We start from the raw sequence: 16,586 nt of genomic DNA on the forward strand, positions 1-16,586 counted from the left end.
AAATCTGAAAGTGGAATTCCAGAGAGAGAGGAACAATATTTATGATTCAGAATCAAGAAAAATGTAATGTGAAAATAATTTGCTTCAGATCCAGCCAGCTATTGGCAATTTTTGATAAGTAACTAACTGACTTTTTGCTCCTAGTATAGTGTCTAATCTGTCTCCGCCTTAACTCCTTTTAACCTATTTGATTGTTAACTCATTAATAGATTAGCTCTATATTAACTATGTAAGTAACTATAAGTATAGGGCTTATTTTGTTATTACTAACATGTAGTTACAGCTTCTATTTTTCAGTATTTTAAGAAACTATAACCTTTTTGTCTGCATTTTCTTTTTACAGTTTTGGAAGGAGCCTGGGGCTGAAAGCTGTGGTGACTAGTATGGATCCTTCAATGACTTAACCCTTCATGGCAACTGACTGGAAAAGCAGAAGCAACTGCAAGTGGCAGGCTGAAGAAGTGTGTGTGTCTGTGTTTGTGTGCGCGTATGTATATTTAATACTACATACAGCTAGACATATATATATACATAAGGACATATACATACGCACACATTTACAGTAACATATGCACTCACTTTGGCCCCCTCTCAAAAGTTTTACAACTGATGAAAATAAATTTAAGAATCAGATGGGGCAGCTTGGCAACACTGGGCTCAGGAGTCCAGGGAGAAAAACACATTACTAAAGGTCAACTTTCCATATGGTCTTCATGGGTGAAGAAAGTTTGCAAAAAGAGGAAAAAAAAATCCTGCACAGATCAAGTCCCCAAAATACCTCTACATTTAAAAGAATGCGCTAAATGAGAAGGTGACAGGGTTGAGGGGGGGAATATCTGTCTTTTAGTACCATGAGTATGATCATGTGCTGTCTTTGGCACTTTGTTTTTTCAGTGGGTTCGATGAATTGAACTCTTTTTTTATTTCCTGGACTGACTATTGACCATTTCTTTGTGGTTATGACTGGAAGAAAGTAAATTCAGGAGTGATGGAACAAGTTTGGACATTGAACTTATTTGTTTGCTTTTTTTTCTTTTTGTTAAAGGTATTTGTGAAAATATAATTTATTTCCCCTTTCTCTTCCTGCATCTATAGGATAAATATCTTAAAATTGTAATCTAAACCAATAATTAAAAAGCAGAGATGAAGAGAAACCAAACAGTAAGTTTCCTTTTTACTGGACTACAAGCATGGCATTTGGAGCACCCTCTCTGAATTTGAGCTGAAAGAATTCATCGGACAAGCTATGAGACATCATCAGGGCAACAGTGGAAAAAAGGAAATCTGATTTTTGTGTGTGTGCTTTTGTTTTAAGTAATTATTTTCCTTTCTTGGATCCTAGAAGACTTACAGATGAGTGGGAGATTACTTATGTGCTTAATTCTGGGACTTGTTTTTATACCAGGATGGAAAAAACACGTGATCTTTGTAGCAGAATAGGGGAAAAATAACTGGGGGAGTTCAAAGTGGGGGTGGAAGTGGGGGAAGAATCAAAACTGAAGTGAAGTCCTGTTTTAAAAGAGAGAGGACTTATGATTCACCCAAAGCAAAAGCTTTTTACTGCATTAAAAGCTTTAGAGCATTTCTGATTCTGCTAAATGAAAGGAGGATTTTCTTTTTTTGTGCCTCTATGGCAGCAAGAAGTGAGAAAGCAGGCGAAAAAACGTGATAAACAGTTCAGGGTATGTTAAGTTCCAGGTGGAAGCAAAGAGCTGCCATGAATGCGGGACTGGCTTTGAATTACAAAAGCCATAGAATCCAGTGGGTTTCCTGGTTCTGAAGGGAGGAGGAAACGCCCTTTCTTTCCCAAATTTGGACTGGTGTGCACTTACCTGCACAAGCTCTGGTCTGTTTTGCACGGTTTGTGTGCCTTTTTTTCCCTTTATGCAATCTTTTTCAGCTTTAGCAGCAGAAATTCGTCTAGTTCAGAAAATATGCCAGAGGGTAGCTCGGAAAAAACAATGATTATGTATATTCAATTTCTGCATTTGAACTCCTGAAGAGGAAATCCAACTAGAGGAATTCTTAAAGCCTTAAGTTACTTGAAATCTACACATTTGCAACCTTTTGTCTCTGGAATCGTATTACCCTAAACTGGAATCTCAGGCTGTATAAAGATAAACAAGTTGAGCAAAAAGAAGACGCACCTGTTTCTTGATCACCACTTCTTAATTATGCTGTTTCTCCAAAGGATAAGTGAACCCTCACTCTAAGGACTCGAAAATAAAAATGAACCTGAAGTTTTTTTTAAGTGTTACTTTTTCTTAGCAGACTGCCATCACCTTTTATAGAGGAATTTTTCACTATGCATTTGGTGGATATTTATAAAACACTGACCAGATAATGTGTGCCAGGTCAGTATTTATGATTTAAAGGAGAAAAAAAAAAAGCAAATCAAACCAACAAAAAAGAAATTGGTTTAAATTTTTCTGCACTAAACATTAATTTTTTTTTGTAAAAATAATAAAAAAGCATGTATGCAGCAGTGGAACATGGGCCTGTCCTTTGCAGCGATTCAAATATTCTATGCCTCTCCTGGAAGGGTAGAGTTCCTAAGAGTGAGAAGGAGAAACCAGTTTGTAGGAGGCGGTATTATGAAGAAGGATGGCTGGCTACTGGCAATGGTCGAGGAGTCGTAGGGGTGACATTCACTTCAAGCCACTGTAGAAGGGATAGAAACACTCCCCAGAGAATAAACTTCAACTTGAGAGGCCATAACAGTGAGGTAAGTTGTTTTTTGTTTTATTTCATTTTTAAAAATATTCAGAAATGTCGTATGGGTCAAAGTTTACCTACCTTGACTTAAAACCAGATCCCTTTGATTCAAAGAATGTTGTGACTTTGCTTTATTGGGTTTATTATAAATAAGTGGTTTTCCAGCACCATTGGTTTCTCTAGATTCTAACTGGAAAAGTTTTAGTGAGATTGAGTATTCTCGTCTGTAGATCTATTATGTAACAAACTGTATTCCACCACTGTCCTTTTATATTCCTCCCTAAAAAATAATTCAATACTGATTCATTGGAAGTATTAAAGCAGGCTAAATCTATCAGAAATGTAGATTGTATTATTCCGTTGAGTGGATGGTCGGAATAAATTACTTAACATCTCCTTTAATTAATATTTTCTGATCCTTGACTTTCTATTCTTTACCTTTTGTCATTGCAGGGATTTACTCTTTTCTAAAAAGGTAGAGAATTACTTAACAAAAATGGTATTTTTCCTTGTTGAAGAACATGATATTTTCCTATAAAGATAGCTTATGTACCTATTTGTCATCACTTAGACTTGGGGTAGAATTGACTAATTTACTGTGGAAGACAAAAGCCTTGATTTCATAAAAGTTTAAATATCTAGGTTCATAAAACTGGTTTATCATGAATCTGAGAAACCACTGTGGAAGTGAGATTCTAGGTGAGTCAGTTGTGTCATTGACTCAAAGGTAGATCCTGATTAAATTAAATAATGAGGCCAATAAGCTATTTATTTAAAGAAAATTTTATTTTGATCTAAACATTTCCTTTCAAAAGAAGGCAGTAAGTGGGGATTACACATGAAATTATAAATTTATACATACAGCTCCGTCCTTTTTAAGTAATATACTTTAAATATACTATAAATATAATACCAGCATTCCTCTGCTTGTCTGTGTGCCCCTCTAAACTTCCCTTAGATCTCTCATTATTTTCAAAATGTTTCATTGGTGGTGTTCTCCACACACACACACATAAAAGCTCTTCTTGTCACAAAAGCATAGTCAAACAAAACAAATTTGTTTTGTGGCAGTTGTGTCTGGAAATGTGTCTCCATCTGCACTTATAGCCATGCTTTTTCAGTCTGATTGGTCATAGAGTACTTCACACTTTCCAAATTGTTTTCCCTTACAGTGTTGTAGTTTTTACATAAATATTTCTGTTGGTTCTACTCACTTCATTCTGTTTGTTTATACACGTCTCCCCAGGATTCTCTGAATTTATACCTTTCATAATTTCTTATAGTGCAATAAACTCCATTACATTCATATACTATAATTTGTTCAGTGATATCTCATTTGATAGACACTTTATTTCTGGTTCAAGTGCAAGGGCCTAAAATTCTAGCTGTGCTGTTTAAAATCTAATGAGTGGTCACCTTAAATTAGAAGCTTTAGCAAGAGTTTAGACTTTTAAGTATTTATTAAAGTGCATTAGAAGTTAGTGAAGAGAGAGGTAAAAAGCAAACTTCATCTAATGATCTAAGAGAGCCCAGCATCTGTCCTCCTGCCAAGTTGAGGTCTCCAAACGAAAAGGCCTCACTTCCCCCACAGCTTCTCTTAGAACCTTCCTGTGAAACAGGAAACAGGGCCGTACACACACATAGCTCCAAGCTAATTGACTGGTAACACTGATTGACAGGACCCATGGGCAGCAGACATTACTTCTGGATGCCGAAGTCACATGTTTTCTTTTCAGGCCAGAACTCACAATGTCCCTCCCAGCAGGGGGTGTCATTCCAATTCTCACACAAGTATAAATACAAAAAGTATTTTTGGAGCACGGGTCATTTTCCTTTGTTTCTGAACCTCTAAAGGTAACTGAAGCACTTTAGAAAAAGCCAATATTTTTCACCCAATCAAAATTCTGTTGGCTGTGTTCTTCAAAGAGTTCAGTGCGCGACTCAGTCTTGCCCTCATATGAGAGGACTTTAACACACATATCGATATTCCCAGAATCACCCTAACCTTCCAATTTTTCAGTTCATTCTTTTCCTATGATTTCCTCCCTTGCTATACCATAGCTACACACAGAAATGGTAATATCCTTGATCTTGCAATCACCCACAAAGATTCCATTTGTATATTTAAGAACTCTGAAATACCTTTATCTGATCATAATCTGTTATCTTTTCAACTCTACCATTACCTTTCAACTTCAACCCCTGTTTTTTGTCCATTTGTTTGTTGAATGAATGACTGATTCACCACAACCTCTAACCCCTCTACACTTCATTCTTTTTCAGTTTATCCGTGACTATACTTGGAGAACTAGTTTAGCTCTATATTCTTGTCTTCTCTGGTGTCCCTTGCCAATTTGTCTTATTGAAAGTCTTACTCTGCCAAATCTCAACCTTGGATTATTCCTGCCATCTGCTACCTTTGCTCTTGCTCATGTGATGTCGAAGGAAACTGGAGAAAAGTATGAATCTGTACTGAGTTTACCACGTAACTGCAGCAAGGCAATCCTTTTACACCTTCCTAATCAATTCACTATCCCACTCATCATGATTTTTACAAACCCTTTCATCACTCCTTAAACCGTCCAAAGGCCTCCTTTCCCTCAATCTTTAATCTGAGAACCTTGTTAAATATTTCACTGAAAAAATTGAGGCTATCCTTTGAGAGCTCTCCCTTCTTCCCCCTTCCTTGTCTTTCATATCATTGAGATGCCATCTGCTCCTATCTTCTTCTTCAGCCCTGACTCAAATGAAGAGGTTGCCTTTCTCTTTGCCAAAGCTAATTGCTTTACATGCTCAAGTGCTTTTATTCTATCTTCGTGGGATGGAATGCTGGATCACAGTCCAGCAGATTATTCCTCCATTCTCCAGTTCTCAGTCTCTCCTGTGTACTGGTTTCCCTTCTGCCTACAAACATGCTCATGTATTTCCTATCCTCAAAAAACCTTCATTTGATCTGGCCATCCCTGTTTGGTATCCTCTTATATGTCTTCTCTCTGGTGCCTAAATTTCTTGAGAAGACCACCTACAATTGGTGCCTTCACTTCCTTTTTTCTCATTTTCTTTCTTAACTTTGTGTACTCTGACTTTCCGCCAAACATTTAATTGAAACTACTCCAATGAACTCTTGATTGGGGAGGGCAGGGAATTTATATAGGTCCTTCTATGTGCCTGGCACTGTGCTAAGCACTTTACAAATATTCTCTCATTTGATGCTCACAACAACCCTGTGAAGTAAGTGCTCTCATCTCCATTTTACAGTTGAGAAAACTGAGGCAGTCAAAGGTTAAATGACTTGCCCAGGGTCACACACATAGTAAGTGTCTGAAGGTGGATTACAACTTAGATTTTCCTTATTCCAGGCCCAGTGCTTTATCCACTACATCACACGATTGCCTCAGTAGTTGCCAAATCTAATGGTCTCGACACATGTATAACTTATATTGAATAGCTTGAGTTCTTAAAGGGGGATGAGGCAGGAAGGAGGAAGAGAATTTGGAACACAAAGTTTTAAAAATTGATGTTAAAATTTGGGGTTTTTTACATGTAATTTGGGAAAAATAAAATTATAAATAAAAAAATGTAGACAAAAAAATCTAATTGTCTCTTCTCAATCCTTATCTTTCTTGACCTCTCTGTAACCTTTGACACTGATTCTTCTTTCTAGATTTTCATATCACTCTCTCCTAGTCCTCTTCCTGCCTCCCTGAGTTCTCCTTCTCAGTCTCTTTTGTTGGATCTTCTTCCAGATCATACCCTCTAACCATGGTATCCCTCAAGTTTCTGTCCTGCTCTTTCTTCTTTTCTCCCTCTATATTTTGCATGGTGATCTCTCATCAGCTCTTACCTATTATAAATTCCCAGAGGTTTAATCTCCATGCAGATTATTCTCAGATATACTCTTTTGACCTCCATTTTTGTGTCTCAAACTGCTTAGTGGACATCTGAAACTGGATGTCTTATAGACATCTTAAACTTAAAACTTAAAGTCCAAAAACTGAACTGATTTTCTTTTTCTTTCCCTCAAGTTCTTCTTACTTTCTAATTTCTCTATTAATGTTGGGGGCACCACCATTGTCTTAGTCACTAAAGGCTCACAACCTATGTTAACATAGTAAACAGTTAATAAATGTTTGTTGACTGACTAAAGCAGTAAGATGTTAAGTGTTTTTCTTATACTGTGCTAATGTTCCTGAGTTTTCTAATATGTAAGATGGTATATTGAGTTGCTTTTTTTAGGCACCAGTTGACATTCTGGGTTTTTTTTAACTCTTTGTATAAGTTATTCATCTTTCCTTTATTAACATTTTCCTAAGTGTTGGGCTTTTTGGATGTTGAAGGATCTATTATGAAAAACAGTTGAGGAAATTGAGGGTAGAGAAATTTAGGGGAAAGTTTTCAAATAATTGAATGTCAGTAATGTGGAAGAAAATTATCTTTTGCCTTCTTGAAACAGTACACAAGAAATTATGTGGTAGTTTTGGGCGGGTAAGTTAATAATATGAAGAAGAATCTTTTTTAAACATTTAGAGATGATCCACAGTGGAATGGGCTGCCATGAAAAATAGTTTCTTATCATTGGACATATTGGAATACTGGCTAGTGATCATTTTTTAGGGATACTGTAGAAGGATTTCACAACCTGAGTGAGAATTTGAAGCTAGATGGCCTCTCTTCTGCCATCTTATATGATTCTTTGATGCATTCAGGGTCCAGGGCGGGACACAAAAGAGTCAAAGGTGGCTTTTGACTTTAGCATAACACCACTTGGAGCCAGAGGTTTGGTCATAGAACCAACATATTGAAATAAGCCAAGGAAAACAGATTCTGGGATTCAGTCAGTCCTGTACAAGGTACCAAACTGACTCTACCTCAGTATAGAAGTAGCATGTCATCCTACTTCTTTTATACTGACATTCTTCCATTAATATTTTGTGGGAACAAGTCACTGAATACCACAATCAGAAAAATGAAAATTGCAATGGAAAGGTACAATATCTCTTGTAAGTATATTTTAGTACATTGCTACTACTGACTTATATGTCATTTTTAATTTAAAAAAAATTTTCAATTTCAAATTATTTCTCTCTCTTTCTCTCTTTTCCCCTACACCACCCATTGAGAAGGAAAGACATTTACATGAAATTATGCAAAACATATATCCATATTAGCCGTGTTGTGAAAAAAAAAAGGCAAGAAAAATAAAGTGGAAATTATGTATCTGTACTCAGGTCATCAGATCTCTCTGGAGCATTTTTCATTAGCATTTTTCATTAGGAGTCTTTTGAAATTGTCAGGAATCATTGTATTGATTAGAGTAGTAAAGTCTTTTTATAAGTTTGTAATTTTTTTAGTTTTTTAACATTAATTCTTCAAAATTTTGATATCTTCTCACCCTCCTTCCAGCCACTTCATCACCCACTGAGAATGCGAGCAATATGATACCCATTATATAGTTGAAGTCATGTAAAACATATTTCCAAATTAGCTGTGTTGCAGGGGGCAAAAAGCAAAAAAAAAAAAAAAAGAAAAGAAAATGAAAAAATATGCTTCAGTCTGCATTCAGAGTTTATCAGCTCTTCCTCTGGAGGTGGATAGCATTTTTCATCATAAGTCCTTTGGAACTGTCATGGATCAGAGTAGCTAAGTCTTCCACAATAGATTATTATTACAATATTGCTGTTCCTTTCTTTAATGTTATCATGGTTCTGTTCACTCAGCTTTGCATCAGTTCTCAGATTTTTCTGAAACTGTCTCCTTTATCATTTCTTACAGTACAATAGTATTACTTTACAATCATGTCACAACTTATCCAGCCATTTCCCAGTTGATGGGTATACCCTAAGTTTCCAAATTTTTTGTCCCAACAAAGGTTACTGCTACAATTATTATTTTACAAAATTCTTTTCCTTTTTCTTGATATCTTTGGAGTATAGACCTACTAGTAGTATAGCTGGGTCAGAGTATGCAGAGTTTTTTATAGCCCTTTTGGCTTAGATTCAAATTGTTCCACAGAATAATGGTGCCAGTTCATAGCTCTAGCAGTGCATTTTGTATCCTTATTTTTCTATAGCTCCTTCAGCATTTGTTATTTTCCTTTTTGATTATGTTAGCCAATCTCTTGGATGTACAGTGGTACCTCAGAGTTGTTTTAATTTTCATATCTCTAATCAATAGTGACTTAGAATATTTTTTATATGACTATTGATAGTTTTAATTTTTTTTCTTCTGAAAACTACCTGTTCATATCCTTTGACTATTTGTAAATCAGGGAATGGCTTGTATTTTAAAAAGAAATTTGGCTCAGATCTCTATATATTTGAGAAATGAGACCTTTATCAGAGAAACTTCCTATAAATTTGGTTTTACCAGTTTCTTGCTTTCCTTAAAATTTTCACTATGTCACTTTTGTTTGTGCAAAACCTTTTTAATTTTATGTAATCAAGGTTATCTTTTACTTTCTGTGGTTCTCTCTATCGCTTGTTTGGTTATGCATCCTTCCCTTATCCAAAAATATGACTGGTAATTTTTTCCATGCTTCTCTAATTTGCTTATGATATCACCCTTTATGTGTAAATGGGTACATACAGCGTGAGATACTGGTCTATACCTAGTTTCTGCCAAACAGCTTTCCAATTTTCCTAGCAGTTTTTGTGGAATAGTGAGTTCTTGCTTCAAAAGCTTGAATGTTTGAGTTTATCAAATACTAGATTACTTTGGTTAAATTAGTTCTGTATATTCTGTATATACTAATCTATTCCACTGATCAATTAACCTGTTTCTTCTCTAGTCCCAGATTGTTTTGATGATTACTGCTTTGTACTATATTTTGAAATGTGCTATTGCTAGGCTGCCTTCACTTAAAAAAATAAATTCTCTTGATATTTTTGACTTTTTGTTTTTCCACATTAATTTTGTTATGTTTTTCTAGCTCTACAGAGTAATTCTTTTGTAGTTTGATTGCAGTGGCACTGAATAAGTAAATTAATTTAGGTAGAATTGTCATTTTTTAATATTGTCTTATCTTACCCATGAGCAGTTAATATAGGATTTTTAGTGCAGTATTGAATAATAGTGGTGTTAATGTATATCCTTGTTTTACTCCTGAGCTTATTGGGAATGCTTCTAGTTTATCTCCATTACAGTTAACATTTGCTTCTGGTTGTTGTCCTTTGTGTTTGAATAGGACTAAAATGATATCACTATGTTAGGATCAAGGTATAATGTGTCCAGCTGTGGCTGATTAGACCAATGTGAGCTCAGAAATATCTATTATAGGTCGGGTACAAATAGTCCATATGAACATGGAGATGTCTCTAAATGTGCACATGTCACATTTCTATTGAGCTCTTGCAATTCTGCTTTGCTTGTAGAGCATCAAAGGATACAGGCATACCATGTTCGGTGTTCCCATGTTAGTATCTTCTTTGTCTCACAATCAATTCCAAAATTCTTCAGATAGACCTTGAGAATGTCCTTTTATCGTTTCTTCTGACCTCCATGTGAGTGCTTGCCTTATGAAAGTTTTCCATAAAATAGTCTTTTAGGTAAACATATGTTTGGCATTAGAACAACATGGCTAGCCAATTGGAGTTGCACTCTCTGCAGTGGAGTTTGAATTCTTAGCAGTTCAGTTTGAGAAAGGAACTCAATGTCAGGTACTTTATCTCTCCAGGTGATCTTCAGAATCTTCCTAAGATAATTCATATTTAAATGATTCAGTTTCCTGGCACAGCACTAGTAGACTGTCCAGATTGCAAAGGCATACAACAATGAGGTCAGCACAACTACTCTGTAGACCTTCATTTTGGTAGGCAGCCTAATATGTCTTCTCTCTCACACTTTCCTTTAGAGCCTCCCAAACACTGAGCTAGCTCTAGCAATGTGTGTGTCAACCCCATCATCTGTGTGCATGTTCCTGGAAAGTGAACTTATCTACAGCATTCAAAATCTCTCCATTTGTTATAACTAGTGGTTCCATGTATGAATGGTATGGTGCTGACTGGTAGAGAATCTTTGTTTTCTTGGTGTTGTCAAGCAAAAATTAGCACAAATGACAGAAGCAATCATCTCAGCCTCAGAGGCTATGTTGAATACACAATAATCTGTTAAACAAAAAGTCACCCACTAACCCTCCCCCCACTTTAGTCTTGGCTTGTGGTCTTTTCAAGTTAAATAGTTTACCATCAGTGCAGTAGCTGACCTTGATGCCATTTACATCTGACATTGAATGTGTCTGACAACATTGCTGAAAACATCATGCTGAAAAGCATGGGAGCAAGCACACAGCCCTGCTTCACTTCATTGGTGACTGGGAAAGATCAAGAGCATCATCCATTATCCAGAACCCATGCAAGAATACTGTCATGCAACTAGTATACAATATTGATGAACCTCTCCAGGCAACCAAATTTCACCATGATTTTTGACAAGCCTTAAAGTATCAAAGGCTTTAGATCAACAAACATTGTGTTTAGACCTCTGTTCTGCCGTTGGCATTTCTCCTGGAGTTGTTGGGCAGCAAACACATGTCCACTCTTCCTCAGCCTTTTCTGAAACCACACTAGCTCTCAGGTAAATGACCATCTTTCAGGTGAAGGATCAACCTATTAAGGAGGACTCTGGTAAGAATCTCTCTCTTAGGGGACAGTTTATTTCCATTTCCTTTTTTTTTTTTTAATTTTTTTTTTTTTTTTGCGGGGCAATGGGGGTTAAGTGACTTGCCCAGGGTCACACAGCTAGTAAGTGTCAAGTGTCTGAGGCCAGATTTGAACTCAGGTACTCCTGAATCCAGGGCCGGTACTTTATCCACTACGCCACCTAGCTGCCCCTCCTTTTTTTTTTTTTAAATTAGCAACAAACATTTATTTTATTTTTTCCAGTTACATGTAAGGGTAATTTTCAACATTCATTTTCATAAGATTTAGAGTTCCAAATTTTTCTCCCTCCCTTTCCTCCCCCCTCCACAAGATCGCAACCAGGTTATATATGTACAAAGCACAAGTATTCTTTTTATCAGTTCTTTCTATGGGGGTGGATAGTAAGCTTCCTCCTTAATTCCTTGGGATTGTCTTGGATCATTGCATTGCTGAGAGTAGTTAGTTAAGTCATTCACAGTTGCTCATTGAACAATAGTGCTGTCACTATGCACAATGTCTTCCCAGCTCTGCTCCCTTCACTATACATCGATGTTCATTAGTCTTTCCAGGTTTTTCTGGGATCATCCTGTTTGTCATTTCCTATAGCACAAGACCATTCCACCACAATCATATAGCACAGCTTCTTCCATCATTCCTCAATTGATGGACATTCCCTTGATTCTCAATTCTTAGCCTCCACAAAGAGTTGCTATAAATATTTTTTTGTACAATTTTTCCCCCTTTTCTCTTTTTCATGATTACTATTGTTAACTGTTTCCCTCCATCCTATTCCCTTCGCCATGATATTTACTCTGTTATCTGTCTTCTTTCACCCTATCCCTCTTCAAAAGGGATTCGCTTCTGTCTATCCTCTCCCCAACTCTGCCCTTCCTTCTTTTGCCCCTCTCTCTTTATTCCTTTCCCCTCCTATTTTCCTGCTGGGTTAGAGAGATTAGTCCACCCATCAGAATTGGCTCAAAGACCTCAATCTCATTAGAATTGGTTAAAGGAGGGAATAATGTACATACTCCATTTCCTTTATAGAGATAAACAGTGGAGGCATCCTTGAACTCCTGGGGGATAACCTCTTTTTGCTATATAGTCTAGGAGATTTTAGTCAGCTTTTGTATGAGCTGGGAACCCCCTGCCTTGTTAATTCTCAGCTGGAATAGATTTCTCATGAGGCACATTGCCACACAAAAAGAGCCTAATGGCATTCTATCTGTCCAGGATCATGTCCTCATTACTAATTAATGTGATTCAATCAGTACCAAGTAGTTGAGATGCATGATAGGTCTTTGTCCCATGAATAGCCTTCAGGGCATCATGAAAGTGCTTTGGGTTGTTACTATCAGCATAAAACTGAATTTCATCTGCCTTCTTACTGATCCAAGAATCCTGCATCTCTCTAAGCTTTGCTTCTACTTTACTTTTTTTTTTTTAAACGGGGCAATGGGGTTAAGTGACTTGCCCAGGGTCACACAGCTAGTAAGTGTCAAGTGTCTGAGGCCAGATTTGAACTCAGGAACTCCTGAATCCAGGGCTGGTGCTTTATCCACTGTGCCACCTAGCCACCCCTCTACTTTACTTTTGATGGAGTTAGATGCTGCCTTCTTACAGATGGATGAAGTATCCTACTGGTAAACTGTGGAGTTCTTGTTTTTCATTTAGCAGCTTCTGAATTTCCATATTGTTTCCATCAAACCAGTCTTGATGTTTACAAGTGTTCTGGTCTAGATGAATTACTGTGATACTGTACACCAGATCTCTGAAAGCTGCCCACTCTTTTTTTGCTCCAGTGTTGTCAACCATGCGTTGGCTAAACTGTCCCTTCACATTAACAGCAAATTGCTCATGGATGGAGAAGTGCTCTAGTCTGTTGGCATTAAGTCTTCTGGTAGTCATTTTTCCTTGGGGCTGCTGCTTTTGGTGAATTCCAATGTTTAGCTTGGAGAGGATAAGTCTATGATCTACCTAGGACTGTGCCACATACTGCCTTTATCACTCTCACATCCTCTTTGTCTTTTTTCCTTAAATGACATAGTCTCTTAAATGCCAGTGTTTGCTGTGAGGGTGCGTTTACAAAATTTTATTGTGTTTAAGTACATGGAAGAGAATGTTGGTGAATTAAAGTTCATGAGATGCACAAGTCTTCAGTAGTAAGTGACTGTTGTTTCAGTTTCCGACACCATTCCTCCCAAAGACTCCCTGCCATGTCTGATATTTTGTACCTACTCTGGTAATAAAGTCACACAGAATTACAGGCTTGTCCTCTTTTGGCACTACATAAAGTTTTTCTTGGACCTCATGAGGATTCATCATGGTGGGGGCATTGCATTGCACTGGTGATGGTGGTGTGGTACTTTCCTACAAGTGGCAGTCACATTGTCATGAGCCTGTTATTCACCCTTTTTTTTTTTTTTTTTTTTTAGTGAGGCATTTGGGGTTAAGTGACTTGCCCAGGGTCACACAGCTAGTAAGTGTTAAGTGTCTACGGCCAGATTTGAACTCAGGTACTCCTGAGTCCAGGGCTGGTGCTCTATCCACTGCGCCACCTAGCTGCCCCATTCACTCCTTTTTTGAGGCATGCAAACTTGTTGAATAAATTAGTTTTAACTGTGACACTTACACCAACTTCCCCATACTCCCCATCACTGTGGCTATTTCAGAAAATTGTGTATCCAGCTCTCACTTCTGTAAGCTGGCTTTCATTTGCCAGTCTTATTTCACTCAGGGCTGCTATTTGAATGTGATACCTGCTTAGTTCTCTTGCAACAAGACCTGTTTGTCTTTTAGATCTGGTGGATTTTTGTTGTCCATAAGCATGCACACATTCCAGATTCCATTGGTGAGTGGAATCATCTTTGCAAAAGTTTATGTACATTTTGTGTATGTGTTTTGAGTACAGGGGAGTAAGCAGGCTAGGGTTAGGTTAGGTGAAACAGATAATCTTCAGGGCACCTTTTCTGGTCCCTTCCTCACACCAGGAAGTAAGCAGAGTGGTTCTTTAGAAAGACTGTTCTGACACCCAGCTGGCTGCTGGATCCCACTGCTGCCTCAGTCCAATGAGGAGAAGATGTTATGGACTAGGCTACCTGTGTGCATGGTTGTGGCCACAGCTCCCAATATACATGTACCTGCTGTTTAATCATTTGCCTGTTGCCAGAGGACTTTGAGGGAGGTAAAAATGGTAAAATGGTTTGGATGATGTCTTTTGACTTGTGCATAAATTGGATCTAAGTGAGGCTGAGTTGTGTGAAATCATCAGCCTTACTCTTTCAGAATCATTGAAGTTCAGTGGGAAGACAGAAGTTAAGATGACTGGTGATGGCTTAGGATACAAAGGGTGACCATGGTATCTTCATTGTCTAACCAAGCTCTAAGTGCCGCATAGCACCTGCTTCAGCCTCCTTCATGGCCATTGGAACAAATTGTTCTCATCCTCCCATTCTGCTGGGGGAAATCTTCACATGTTTGGGGTAAACACCCCCTAACTCACTGATGGGTTTGAGACTCCTTGGTTACCCTCATCTTGGTTAAGCTCATCTGCTGAAATGGTTTACCAGATTGTGGCCACTTTGCATACTACAGCTTCTTGGAGCCTCAGGTGAGAGTTGGGTGAATCATGTGGATGCCAAAAATTGAAGCAGTCCTGAAAATGGCTCAGCAGCCCTCACACCAGAGGCACTAGTCTCCCTGACTACATAGACACCCTAGATACCACTTAGCATTTTAAGGAGAACTGCATTTACTTGTGTGCTTTCTAGTGTTTCTTAATGGGAATGGGTATTGTCTTGTCAAAAGCTTTTTCTTTGTTTGTTGAAATAGTCAAATGATTTTTTTTTAAGTGAGGCAATTGGGGTTAAGTGACTTGCCCAGGGTCACACAACTAGTAAGTGTTGTGTCTGAGGCCGGATTTGAACTCAGGTACTCCTGACTCCAGGGCCGGTGCTTTATCCACTGCGCCACCTAGCTGCCCTGTCATAGGATTTTTGTTGTTAATATGATCAGTTATACTTTTAGTACTTTTATACTTTTAGTTTTAGTTTTTCTCATACTGAAGCAGCCCTGCATTCCTGATATAAATTCAACCTCATTATGGTATATGATCTTCATAATGTATTGCTATAATCTCCTTGCTAGTATTTTATTTAAATTTGTTGTATTAATATTCATTAATGAAATTGTTATGTAGTTTTCATTCTTTTTTCTTTCTCCCCGATTTAGGTATCAAAACCGTATTTGTGTAGGACTCCTCCTTTACCATTTTTTCAAATAGCTTATATAGTAATGGAATTAATTGGTCTTTAAATGTTTGGTTGAATTTGTTTGGTAATCCATTTGTTTTGGTTTTTTCCCCTTATTTATGAGGAAAACTAAATGAAGGAATTCATTTATGGCTTATTCAATTTCTTTTTCTTTTTTTTCTTTCTTCTTTTTTTTTGCAGGGCAATGGGGCTTAAGTGAATTGCCCAGGGTTACACAGCTAGTAAGTGTCAAGTATCTGAGACTGATTTGAACTCAGGTCCTCCTGAATCCAGGGCCAGTGCTTTTATTCATTGCACCACCTAGCTGCCCCCTCAATTTCTTTTTCTAAGAAAGGGTTGTTTACATATTCTATTTTCTTTTTGATCTGAGCAACAAGACTTGTTTTGTGTGTTTGGCTTCAAAGAGCAGTACAGGAGCAATGGATAGAAGTTAAGAAGAAGCAAATTTAGGCTTAATATCTGGGGAAAAATACTTCACAGAACTGTGCAGAAGTGGAATGGGCGCCTTCAGAGGTGGTAACTTCTTCCTTGGAAACCTTCAAGAAGAGGCTAGATGACCATTTCTCAGATATGTTTAAGTGGATATTCCTTTTGTTTATGTTTTGGACTAGATGGGAGGTCGTGTCCATTTCAACTCTCAAAGTCTGTGATTCTGTGTTGTTTATCATAGATAGATTACCCAGTGTCCTGTAGGCCTTCTTCATTCTCTCCTGACATTGTGAGGGTGTCGGCAGAACACCCTGATTTTCTACTTCCTCACACTTGCCATGTGACCAGCCCATCTTTTATCAAACAATTTCTTGATGACATCTTTTATTTCTGTCCGTCTTAAAAGTTCTTCATTAGTTATAGCATAAGCCTGCTTTCTTCTACTCTGTGCTTCTCCATTGTTCTGTCATATTATTTTTTAATTTTTGGAGACTGTTGTATTTCATCCATGTTTCATTGCCATACAGAAATACCAATA

The 16,586-nt window shown here is 37.5% G+C and overlaps 1 protein-coding gene across 4 annotated transcripts in view; it reads left to right on the forward strand.

Annotated features, from left to right (window-relative positions):
- The window catches only part of TULP4 (TUB like protein 4), a 258,249-nt gene that overhangs the window by 58,230 nt on the left and 183,433 nt on the right, over positions 1–16,586 (forward strand). For 3 of the 4 annotated variants that reach the window (XM_043964743.1, XM_043964742.1, XM_043964740.1), the window contains exons 2-3: positions 344–487; positions 1,096–2,725. In XM_043964743.1, coding sequence (XP_043820678.1) covers positions 2,474–2,725 — 252 coding nt within the window. In that variant the 5' untranslated portion in view covers positions 344–487; positions 1,096–2,473. The remainder of the gene's footprint in view (positions 1–343; positions 488–1,095; positions 2,726–16,586) is intronic. The other variant, XM_043964744.1, reaches the window with a different exon arrangement.

This window comes from Dromiciops gliroides, chromosome 4 (assembly GCF_019393635.1).
Source record: "Dromiciops gliroides isolate mDroGli1 chromosome 4, mDroGli1.pri, whole genome shotgun sequence".
In the NCBI taxonomy this organism is placed as follows: Eukaryota; Metazoa; Chordata; class Mammalia; order Microbiotheria; family Microbiotheriidae; genus Dromiciops; species Dromiciops gliroides.